This window comes from Anabrus simplex, chromosome 2 (assembly GCF_040414725.1).
Source record: "Anabrus simplex isolate iqAnaSimp1 chromosome 2, ASM4041472v1, whole genome shotgun sequence".
Classification (NCBI taxonomy): domain Eukaryota; kingdom Metazoa; phylum Arthropoda; class Insecta; order Orthoptera; family Tettigoniidae; genus Anabrus; species Anabrus simplex.
Genome location: NC_090266.1, coordinates 1,106,009,838 through 1,106,022,010, shown reverse-complemented (window position 1 = coordinate 1,106,022,010; position 12,173 = coordinate 1,106,009,838). Strand labels below are relative to the sequence as shown.

At 46.2% G+C, this 12,173-nt stretch overlaps 1 protein-coding gene across 3 annotated transcripts in view; it reads right to left on the bottom strand.

Annotated features, from left to right (window-relative positions):
• Window positions 1–12,173, bottom strand: part of LOC136864722 (dnaJ homolog subfamily B member 6-B) — a 346,776-nt gene that overhangs the window by 36,793 nt on the left and 297,810 nt on the right. For all 3 annotated transcript variants that reach the window (XM_067142061.2, XM_067142060.2, XM_067142063.2), the window contains one exon: window positions 1,118–1,297. In XM_067142061.2, coding sequence (XP_066998162.1) covers window positions 1,118–1,297 — 180 coding nt within the window. The remainder of the gene's footprint in view (window positions 1–1,117; window positions 1,298–12,173) is intronic.

Below are 12,173 nucleotides of genomic sequence, written 5' to 3'. Positions count from 1 at the left end.
TGAATGGTTAAGAGTATTTACTACATTTTATCAGACAGGTAAACTCCCTCTGTGGACAAGAAGTAATAGAGTTCAAACCCAGCAGAGATAGTCTGCTGTTTTGAAAGGTGAGAAAAAGATCTATGCTGCACTCAAGACTTACGATGTTAGCCTGTAAAATATCTCTGGTGACACATTTAGTTTTAATTAATTTTGTTGGATAAACACCAAGCCTATATTCAGCAGAGTCCTGGATTTTCTGCCACCTGGAAGAGGGAAATGAAACATCAAAACTGACATGCAGGCAACCTAAATGTCAAATCAAAATGCCAGCACATGGTAGCTGAGGTCATATTACTGTTATTGTGCAGCTAACATTTTAGATAAACAGGCATAACATAAAATTTGGTAATGAAAAATTTTAACATACAGTATATTTCTACAGCTATGAAATACCCATGACTGTCACAGTTACTGTCAGGGTAACAGCATTCCTTGATTAAGAAGACACTTCAAATACTGTAATTCTAAAAATTATGGTAAAAAATCTTACAGTTCTTCACCATTCTCATACAAATGGTCAGGAGACAATAAAATTGCCAAATGTGTGAAATACACACTCTGCCACATAATATTAACAATTTCAGGAGGAATACTATTTTCTCCTCAGTTCAATAACTGCAGGATAGATAATAGCTAAAGCTGGGTCGGCCCTGATTCTGACCATAAATATCAAGGAACAGCTTGGGAAAATCTGATAATACAGGGACAAGCACAGAAATCAGTAAGCTAATGACAAGTATGGAGGCAGTTAATTGAAAACCAGCGCAAAATAAATAACAGAGGTGATCCTAATAGTAAAGAACTTGAGTCTTGAATAAATCAATCACTACTGATCTGCATTTGGGACAGTCACCCAGGTGGCAGATTTCCTATCTGTTGTTTTCCTAGCCTTTTCTTAAATGATCGCAAAGAACTTGGAAAATTATTGAACATTTCCCTTGGTAAGTTATTCCAATCCCTAACTCCCCTTCCTATAAACAAATATTTGCCCCAATTTGTCCTCTTGAATTCCAACTTTGAAAGAACCAGCAGAATAATACGATGCATTTCATTAAGTAAAGCTGAAGGAATTTACCTGGAAACAAGTCTTGGAATGGTGATGCTCCAAAGAACTCCCGGAAAACGTCTTCAGGATCTCGGAAAGTGAATGGGAAAAAGTTCAAATCATAGTCGTCAACGTCGTGACGATAACGAGATCGAGTGCCTCCTCCCAAACCTTCTTTACCATACTGATCATAGACTCTCCTTTTCTTATCTGCAAAACAGTAATACAACAAAATAAATACATGTTCTTAAGACTCCTGAAATTAAGTATCAACACAGGAGATGAAAAACAAAAGTAGAAAAAGTTCAAAGAAAAGCATGTGAGGATGTGAGCATACATTTGTTCTAAGTGTATGCTGTGTAACGGGTAATAAATATCGTTCCAGTCATTATCCAGGCATAAAATGCTCAAGAACATGAAAACTGCGATTCTTCAATGGTACAGATTGTTTTCAGCTAAAACCCAAGGAACAATGGTCCTCGCTGCAGTCAACAGCACCTGTATAACAATTGCCCTCCTTGGGACAACAAAAGTAATACCATCAAATTTTACAGCTGTCCTTAAATTTGCCCCTGGAAGTTGAATAAATTTTTTCCAATCTTTCACATATCAAGGAAAGAGCTTAAGTCAGGAAATAAAGCCTGAAATCCTTGACAAATAATATTCAGATGTATTGACTGGGATACAACTTGTGGTCCCCTTGTGAGAAGTTAACTGGAGCACATCAGGGCTATCACATATTCAGGTCTCTAATTTTAATTACTGTCTGCTCTCATTGTTTCAAGTTTAAGACAGCAGATTTTCATCTCATATGTACATGTTCTATTCCCAGTTTTGCCATGAATTTAAGAATAATTTAGGGGACTGGAACAGGGCATATTCAGCTTGGGGTAACAACTGATAAGTGAACTAGTACAATCCACTTCTTGGCCATTCTAGAAGTGCTTCTCTGTATTTTCCAAAGTCAACTACTTGCAGATGTTGTTGCAATACCTAGCATATATGTCACAGATGTTTCCTTTCTAATCATTATTACAAATTAACTTCACATCAAGTACACAAATGCTGTTAACCACAATGCATGAAGCCCATTACATGCTACATCATGTAATTCCCATTGCTTCATTTATTTCAACATTAAGGATATCACCAATATTTTCTTCTGAAAGTTACAGTGGTGATGTTTTGAAGGTTTCTGAGTCTAGTGCTGAGTGGGAAGGAAGCAGCCATGGCCTTAAGGTACAGCCCCAGCATTTGCCTGGTATGAAAATGGGAAACCACGGAAAACCATATTCAGGGCTGCTGACAGTGGGATTCGAACCCACTACATCCCGGATTCAAGCTCACAGCTGTGCGCCCATAACTGCTCACAGCCAACTCGCCCGGTATATATATATTAAGTTTGCCCAAAAACTTAAAACGATTCAAAGATATAAAATACACTGGTCTCAAAATCTCATCAAGTATAATTAACACAGGAAAACCAAGTAGAAAAATCTAGTATAACCAAGTTCGAATACTGAAAACGTTCTGAAGTCCTACACACAGAATAGTCTGTGCACAACTCTCTGATCATGCATGACTGACTTTCCCTTTTGGGTTAACTGCAAACAAAATTCCAAAATGAGATAAAACTGAAGGTTTCACTATTATGGCAGTTCTGTCCTGAGCAACAATGCAAGAATTGCATTTGGTGGAAGAGTCAACTAATATGATGATATTAAGTTCCAAAACAAGTTTACATTAAAAGACCAAACATAATCCTAGTCATCTGTTGTACTGACAAAAAAGTTTCCTACATACTAATGTAAGCTCACCGGACAAAAAGTTAGTCACCCCTGGAGAAATCATTACAAGCATCATTTAATACCGTATAACTCCGCCTCTGGACTTTATAACAGCCTGGATTCGGTTAGGAAGCGACTCCACAAGGTAGTGCAGGTACGTCGCATCCAGGTTAAGCCACTCCCCGAGGATTAGATTGCGCAATTCCACCAAATTGCGGGGATGCTGATGTCTGTTCTACCCGCTTTTCCAACATGTCTCACGGATTTTCAATGGAGTTCAAGTCAGGTGATAGGGTAGGAAGGGTTCATAAAACCACTCATGTGTGTCCAGACTGATGAACTTTGCTGTTATCATCTTGAAAAATTGGGGTATCAATAGCATACTCAACATGCAGACGTTGACTGTAAGGTAACAACCTGATCATCCACAATGTTTAAATAAACATGCTGGTTCATGTTAGTGGTCACCAAGTAAGTGGGCCCAATCTGTGATATGAAAAACATCCCCAAAACATCACAGACCCACCTTTGGCTTGAACATGACCTTCCACAAATCCAGGATGAAATGCTTCATTTAGTCTTTGGCGCACTTGATGAAAGGAGTCATTGGAATACAGGCAAACATGTGATTCCTCAGGCCACATTACGTTCCATCAGTCAGCTACTGCCAACGTTCGATGATTTCTAGCCCATTGAAGATGAACAGCTTTATGAGCCTGTGTGAGCAATAGCCTCTTGCACGGTGATAGACTCCAAATGTTCATTGCATGCAGCTCCTGTTAAAATGTTCTCTAACAGGTTGGGATGCACCTTGCAGCAATTCCTGTCAGGTTTCGAAGGGATTTTGATTCAAAAGCCGTGAAACGCACCTCCGGTCCCTCTCAGTCAGGATATTTTCCCAGACTACAATTCTGATTTCACGTTTTGTGGTCATGCATAGCACACCACTGCTTGTGCACACATTGACGAGTCTGTTGCAAAACACCAACAAATCCAGCAACTTCACATACTATGGCCATGGGTACAGCCAAACAAGATTGCCCCTGTTTGTCACTATGTCACATCCTTACATCTGCCCATGTTGCCGTACACTGCCCACTTGAACCATCAATGTCTCACCGACCGCTACTGCATTATCCTCAAGGCAGTGCACGTGCGGTTGACCACGGGACTCGTTCGCAGTTCCACCTGTGCAGGCTTAACAATCCATCTGTGCGTGCGCACAAGGTCGACTTACATTTTTGGTCCAGTGAACTTAGTTCTGCCATGTATACTAATGATCAGACACTGATTAATAAATATTAAGTATGCATTTTCAATTTATAAATTTGCATGTTATTTCCTTGTTTAGTCATCTGTGCTTGTTAGGGTATTTATTACTGTCTTTTCTATTTACCTACAGTTTCAGTTCTGTCTGTTTTATTTCATATACTGTACAGGGTTATTCAGGTAAGCTGTCACCCCAAGTAACACTTGAACCATTAAAGGTATTGACATTCTGTTTTCACTTTCAGTAATGTTTCAAAGGTGCTCATAATAGAACTTGCAGTACTTTCCTAGGGTGTTAATATCTGTTGAGATAATGGTACTAACATTGTTCTTTTTAAAAATGGAACTACACTGTTTCCTACACCTAGGCTTAAACTTATGAACATTGCAAATTCAGTCCTGTGATGATTCTGAAAATCAGACAGATACTTTTGAGGAAATGGAATGTATTCAAATGTGCTTCATTTGACACATATGAGCTGCCCTGTTTGAATAAATCACAAACCAGGCAGCTAAAAGATGTGCTACCGTATGTATAAAACATGAGCTGTTCACATACAGAGGTCTTTCACCTTTTTCTAACAGCAAGGCATTTGCTCTACTGCACCAAAATTACACCATAATAAATTGTATGATTCAACCTTTGATACCTTGTAGGTAAAAAGAAAAAGACATGCAAACGCTTCTCAGGTACAATACAATTATATGAAAATGACATAGGACCAGGCAAGATGGCTGTGCAGTATGGGCTGCATTCAACTTAGTTTGCATTCAGAAGACTGTAGGTTCGAACCCCCACCATCAGTAGCCCTGAAGATTTAACATGATTGCCCATTTTCACATTGGGCAAGTGCTGGAGCTATACTTAAATTAATGCCACAACTACTTCCTTACCAGCCCTAGCGCTTTTACATTCCATAATCGCCAAAAACCTATCTGAGTTAGTACAGCATTAAAACACTAGCAACCAGGCGAGTTGGCTGTGCGGTTAGGAGCGTGTGGCTGTGAGTTTGCATCCAGGAGATAGTGGGTTCGAATCCCACCGTCGGCAGCCCTGAAGGTGGTTTTCCGTGGTTTCCCCAGTTTCACACCAGGCAAATGCTGGGGCTGTACCTTAATTAAGGCCACGACCGCTTCCTTCCAACTCCTAGGCCTTTCCTATTCCATCATCGCCATAAGATCTGTGTCAGTGCGACATAAAGCCACTAACGAAAAAAACAACAACACATTAGCAAAAAACCCCACATAAAGGTTGTGTCAGGAAGAACAACTGGCCATAAAAATAGGCCAAATCCAAATGTGATGCAGACTGCACCCACATCCCCATCATGGTGTGGGAAAAGTGGCAGGAAAAGAAGAAACACGAATTAAAGGAAAAAATGACCCATTATGGGGGATATCATAGTAACAGACATTACACTGAATGTCAGAATATAACGGCAGTGGTGGCAGAGATTTAAGAGAAAGTACAATTAGGCAACCACCTCCTCTTAACACCAATCAATGGAGAAGCAGAAAGAGGCTCCAAACCTTTGAGGAATGAACAAAAGAACGGAAATGGCCATGAAGAAGTCCCTCCTCGCAAACCTAATAGCGGTGGTAAAGGAACTCTCTATGTCAACATTTCGGCCCACAGGTGGCAAATGGAGCATGTTTGAATACATTCCATTTTCTCAAGAAGTACTTGTAAAATAATCACAGCACTGAATTTGTATTGTCTAAACTTAAGGGTCGGTGTAGGAAAGAGTATTTCGATTAAAAAAAAAAAAAAAAAAAACCTAAGTTAACATTATCTCTGCAGATACAGACTTCCTGGTAAAGTCCTGCAAGTTCAACTGTGAGACCCTTGGCAACATTACTGGGAGTAAAAACATATTGTTGATATCTTTAATGATTTACAAATTGAGTGGACATTGTAGCTGAATAGCATTGTATGTTTACATTACAGAAAAATCCCGAACCTATTTTAATAATTATTTTCTTTTGTATTTCTATTAAGCTGCTACTGTCGTTAGTTTTTATATTTTACTTACAAATGTTTTTAGCATTGGTGTGCTTACTGTATTGGGCTTACTCACTGCATACTTTTGAATAAATCTTGAAAATATTTTTTAAATAATTGTCTTTACATTGAACCTACACAGATAGGTCTTATGGTGACAATGGGACAAGGAAGGGCAAGGAGAGGGAAGGAAGCAGCCATTGCCTTTTGGAACAACCCCAACACTTGCCTGGTGTGAAAATGGGAAATCACAGAAAACTATTTTCAGGGCTGCCGACAGTGGGGTTCGAACCCACTATCTCCCGAATGTGAGTTCCTGTCCAGTCCGGGTGAAAAACCAGTAGTGATGCCACTCTGTTATCACATCCTGTCACTGTAAACTTGGTCATGTGAACAAGTTTAGTTTCCCATTTTTTGCTTTAACTTACGAGATTCTACTTCAGTAACAAGACCAATTTAAATGTTGAGAAGAGTGAGGCATAACAAATGTCCTCCATCCTATAGATAACTTTTCTTCAGTTTTAGCCATTATCATTCTATTTTTAAAATATCTTTCAAGCATATACTATTGAATTTAAGCAACGGTTCAAATCCCTTCTCTCTCTCCTCCAACCAAGGATTGGTGTGGGGGCAAATCAAAAAGCTAATTTTATGTAGTGACACATTTGATATAATATTGTAATGGTCATAGCGCCCGCCATGTCAACTGGCAGTGGGCCCGACCCGGCACCGTATAGACCCACCCCTTACGCTTCAACTGCGCCAATCACTAGCAGCGCTTTAGTGCTAGGCCAGCCTCACTCGCTTCCGCTCGCGGTCCCATTGCAGAGGAGTATGGAAATGACTCCACGATTAATCTGGAGTGTTCCATCTCGTGATGTTCCTGGATCCATCCAGCATCCGGACGATTCTAGAAGAGCCAGCGCAGGTATATAAGAGAGGAACGACCTGCCTGGAATTAGTGAGAATTAGACTGAGTTAGAAGTTGGTATGGTTCAGTCGTGAGCGACTGCCAGTATAGTGAAGTATGTGAATTGCCGTGATTATCGGACTAGTGTGTTACAGTGCGGACTGCCGGCGAAGGAGAGAACATGTAGCCGTGCGACGCGGGACCTTGTGTGCGAGTGTAAAACTGTGTAGTGGGAGAACAAGTGAGAAATGAAGGGAGAGAGAGCGCACAAACTGCGTACGTGTGTGTTATGAGCAAAAGTTGTGTGTAGTCTTGTGTAGTTTCAGTACCTAGCTAATAAATCTTAGTATTGAAGCTACCAGTCTAGTGTTAATTCATACTACTACCCCGCCAACTCGTTACAACTGGTGTCAGAATCGAGATCGACTGGTAGCAGTAATCTCGTAACTAGGAATTTCTAGTGAATCGTAAAATGGATAGCGAACAGTTTCAGGCTCTCCTCAGTAATTTCACCAAACTCTCATCCAAACAGGACGAAATCAAGAGCGAACTGAAACTGGAATTAAATAAACTTAAGGGTGGACAAGGTAAATTAGAACACGAAATGCTCTCTCTCGAAAGAAAATTAAAGAGTGACATTATGCAGGACATACAGGAACTGGTCGAAAAACAGATCAAAGAAATACCGCAGGTTGTGGAGTCAGGGGTTCGAGACCTGAAAGAAGTAAGTGCCCTGCGCACGAAAGCGACAGCCATGGAGACTCGTGCTAGGGCCACCTGCAGCGACAGCGGCTCCAGCGCCGGGAAAGTAAAACCCCCGCACTTCGACGGGACAACATCTTGGCGGACCTTCCGGGCCCAATTCGAGACCGTGTGCGGGCACAACGGTTCGACATCGGAGGAAAGGGCCGTATACCTAATCACCAGACTGCAAGGACCAGCAGCGGAAGTACTACACAGCCTTCAGCCGGGTGCCACTTACGAGATTGTTAGAGCGCTCGACAGCCGATACGGTGACCACAAGCTGGCAGTGGCCTACCGAATCCAGCTAAGGAAGAGGACCCAGCGCGCTAACGAGACGATGCAAGAATTCGCGCAAGATGTGGAGCAGCTAGCCCACAAGGCTCTGGATGGGCTGCCTCTGGACCACATTCAGCGGGAGGCAGCCTATACATTCATTGATGGGCTCCGCGATGCTGAGATCCGTCAAAAGCTGATGCTCAGCGGGGAGCATGACCTTGGATAGGCCCTGACGTTTGCCCTGAGGGTGGAGGCAGTAGAGGAAACACCAGCACCGTCACCAAGAATATGAGCCATGAGAAGCGAGGACGCGCCGGAGACCCGCGCCGTTACGGAATAACGACACGCGCCGCCGCTGAGACGCCGACGCACCAACGAGATCACCTGTTGGAATTGCAGCGAGCGTGGCCCCCTGCGGAGGAACTGCCGTATGGAGGCGGCCCCTGATCAGGGAAACTAGTAAGGGCCGACAAGGAGAGGGGCTCGTCGGCACCGTCACTACCGTCCCCTCGTTTCACGCTAAATGTGCTCACTGAACGGAGCGACGACAGCTTGATCGCCGACGGGTGGCTCGGAGACAGGCCGTGCCGAGTCACCATCCCTGTCTTGAAGGAGGCGCTACTTCAACTGACGCTGGGACAACGACGCCTACGTGTCTGGGCCTTCGTCGCCGCCATTACGGATGAGGTCATCCTGGGCCTAGACGCGCTACGGAAATACGAGGCGACTGTCGACGTGGGACGACATGTATTGTGGCTCGGCAAACAAGTGGTAATGCTGCGACGGCCAGGGACGCAACCTCGAGTAGCGCGGTTAACGTTGTCCAGCGACGAAGTGATACCAGCCAACAGCGAGGTGATGGTTACAGCACGGTTAGAGGAACCCATACAAGGGGACAGCATGCTCGTGGAACCCGGTTCGCTGACCGCTGATCAAGGACTCTACCTGGCCAGGACGCTCGTTCCGGCACGAAGCTGCGTGCCGGTACGATTATTGAATTCGACGTCACTGGAGCAGCGGGTACCCAGCGGGACCGAGCTTGGGACTTGTGAACAAGTCGCGTGCGTCGTGCCGGTGGACGACGAAGACGCACAGACCCTGGAAGCAGGCGAAGGATTGGATAAGCTCCGGAAGATTATATCCGACGCCCGGAAACGTTTAGAGGCGAGACAGCTCAGGGAGGTTAAGGAACTAATCCATGAGTTTCAGGACATTTTCACTGCAACCGGAGGTGACTACGGAAAGATGGACAGAGTGTACCATCGCATTAACACCGGCGACGCCGCTCCAATCCGACAGCCACCTTGTAGAGTACCGCTGGCGAAGAAGGTGGAAATCGACCAGATGCTAGACGACATGAAGCAGCGGGGAGTCATCGAGGAGTCTAACAGCCCGTGGTCATCACCAGTCGTCCTGGTGAAGAAGAAGAACGGTGAACTCTGTTTCTGCGTTGATTACCGGACGTTGAACGACGTCACGAAGAAGGACTGTTTCCCGTTACCGCGGATAGATGACAAACTGGACACATTATCTGGAGCCCAGTGGTTTTCGACTTTGGACCTGAAGTCTGGATACTGGCAAGTAGCGCTCCATCCGGAAGACAAGGAGAAGACAGCGTTCTCAACCGGCCAAGGGCTCTACCAGTTCACCGTGATGCCGTTCGGTCTCTGCAACGCGCCGGCGACTTTCGAGCGACTGATGGAGGCCGTGCTGAGAGGGCTAACTCACGACGCTTGTCTCGTGTACCTGGACGACATAATTATTGTGGGACGCACGTTCAGAGAGCACGTGGAGAACCTGCGGAAAGTGTTCAAGAGGCTACGTGGGGCTCACCTAAAGTTAAATCCCGGAAAATGCCGGCTGTTCCAGAAGGAGGTCCGCTACCTGGGCCACATCGTGTCATCTGAGGGAGTAGCGACGGATCCAGAGAAGTTAGAAGCTGTCAGGGACTGGCCGGTGCCGAAGAACAAGCGAGAACTAAGGAGTTTTCTCGGCCTTTGCACGTATTACCGCAGATTTACAGCTGGCTACGCAGACATCTCAAGGCCTCTTACATGGCTCACCGAGGAGAGGAGGTCTTTCCAGTGGTCAAGCGAGGCGAAGGCTGCCTTCCGGAAGCTGAAGGAGTCGCTGTGTACTGCACCCATCCTCGGATATCCCAAGCCTGGGGAGAAGTTCATCGTCGATACCGACGCCAGCGACGTGGGAATTGGTGGGGTACTATCACAAGCGCAAGACGGCCAGGAGAAGGTGATCGCCTATTTCAGCAAGACGTTGCCAAATGCTGAGAGAAATTACTGCGTGACGCGTCCGGAATTATTGGCCATCGTGAAGACCTTGGAGCACTAGCACAAGTATCTGTATGGGCAGCCTTTCCGTCTGCGCACCGACCACTCCGCATTGACTTGGCTCCTAAGCTTCAGAAACCTGGAAGGTCAGACAGCTCGCTGGGTGCAACGCCTTCAGGAGTAAGACTTCACCACCGAGCACCGACAAGGAAAGAAGCACTGCAATGCCGGCACTCGATCGAGAAGACGGTGCCCTACGAACTGTACACACTGCCAAAAAGTGGAGAGACAGGCAGGCATCGTGGACGTCCGGGCCGTGAGGGCCACCGCCGCTGAAGAATGGGATCGAGACGCCCTCAGGAGGGAGCAGCTGAAGGACGACGACATCGGGCTTATCTTACGAGAAGTAGAGTCGGGGCAGAGGCCGGAATGGAAAGACATCGCCGAACGCAGTCCAACCTATAAGGCGTACTGGGCCCAGTGGTCGTCTTTCATGGTTAGTGACGGGGTACTTACCCGCATGTGGGAATCAACCGACGGAAAGAAGCACAATGCACAGCTGATAACCCCCAGGAGCATGAGAAAAGAGGTGCTGACCGAGTTGCATGCGGGCGCTACTGCCGGCCACTTGGGAGTGAATAAGACACTAGATCGTGCCCTACAACGTTACTACTGGGTGCACTTGAGGAACGATGTTGAGAGGATGTGCCAGCTGTGTGACACCTGCACAGCGAGCCGAGGTCCACGCACCAGGAGTAGGGGCCAAATGATGCAGTACAACGTTGGAGCACCACTCAAGAGGATCGCCATTGATGTCGCTGGACCATTCCCCGAATCTGACGCCGGGAACCGTTACCTACTCCAAGCTATGGACTACTTCACAAAGTGACCGGAGGTCTACGCCATCCCGAACTAAGAGGCATCGACAGTGGCCGACGTCTTGGTCAAGAACTTCTGTCGATTCGGTGTCCCAAGGGAACTTCATAGCGACCAAGGCAGAAACTTTGAGTCCAGATTGATGCAAGCGGTCCTGCAACGCTTAGGAGTGTGAAGACACGTACGACGCCTCTCCACCCTCAGTCAGATGGTATGATGGAGCGTTTTGTGAAAACCGTCGAAGAGCACCTCAGGAAGGTGGTTTCGGCGCACCAGAAGGACTGGGACAAGAGGGTCCCCTTCTTCTTGATGGCCTATCGAGCGTCCACCCATGAGACGACGGGCATGACACCTGCCAACATGGCCTTCGGAAGGGAGATCCGCCTACCATGCGATCAAATGTTCGGGTCTGCACCAGACCAGCAGCAACCAGCGACAGACTGCATGGGAGTTGGTGGATCGGCTCAACTACATCCACGATTATGCCCAACATCATCTAAGGGTAGCCAGTGACAGGATGAAAGCCCGCTACGACATGCTCGCGAACTCTGCGGGTTTCCAAGAAGGTGACAGAGTGTGGCTGTACCGTCCGGTGCGGACGAAAGGGAAGTCACTGAAACTGCAGCCACAATGGGAAGGCCCATATATAATAGTCACCGTGATCAACGACGTCGTCTACCGGATCCGACGGCCTCCCCGAGGGAAGATGATGGTTGTTCACCTGGATCGCTTGGCACCGTATCGTGGAGCAGCTCGGGACGAGCAGCCTTGAGAAGGGGGCAGTGTAATGGTCATAGCCTCCGCCATGTCAACTGGCAGTGGGCCCGCCCCGGCACCGTATAGACCCGCACCTTACGCTTCAACTGTGCCAATCACTAACAGCACTTTAGTGCTAGGCCAGCCTCACTCGCTTCCGCTCGCGGTCCCGTTGCAG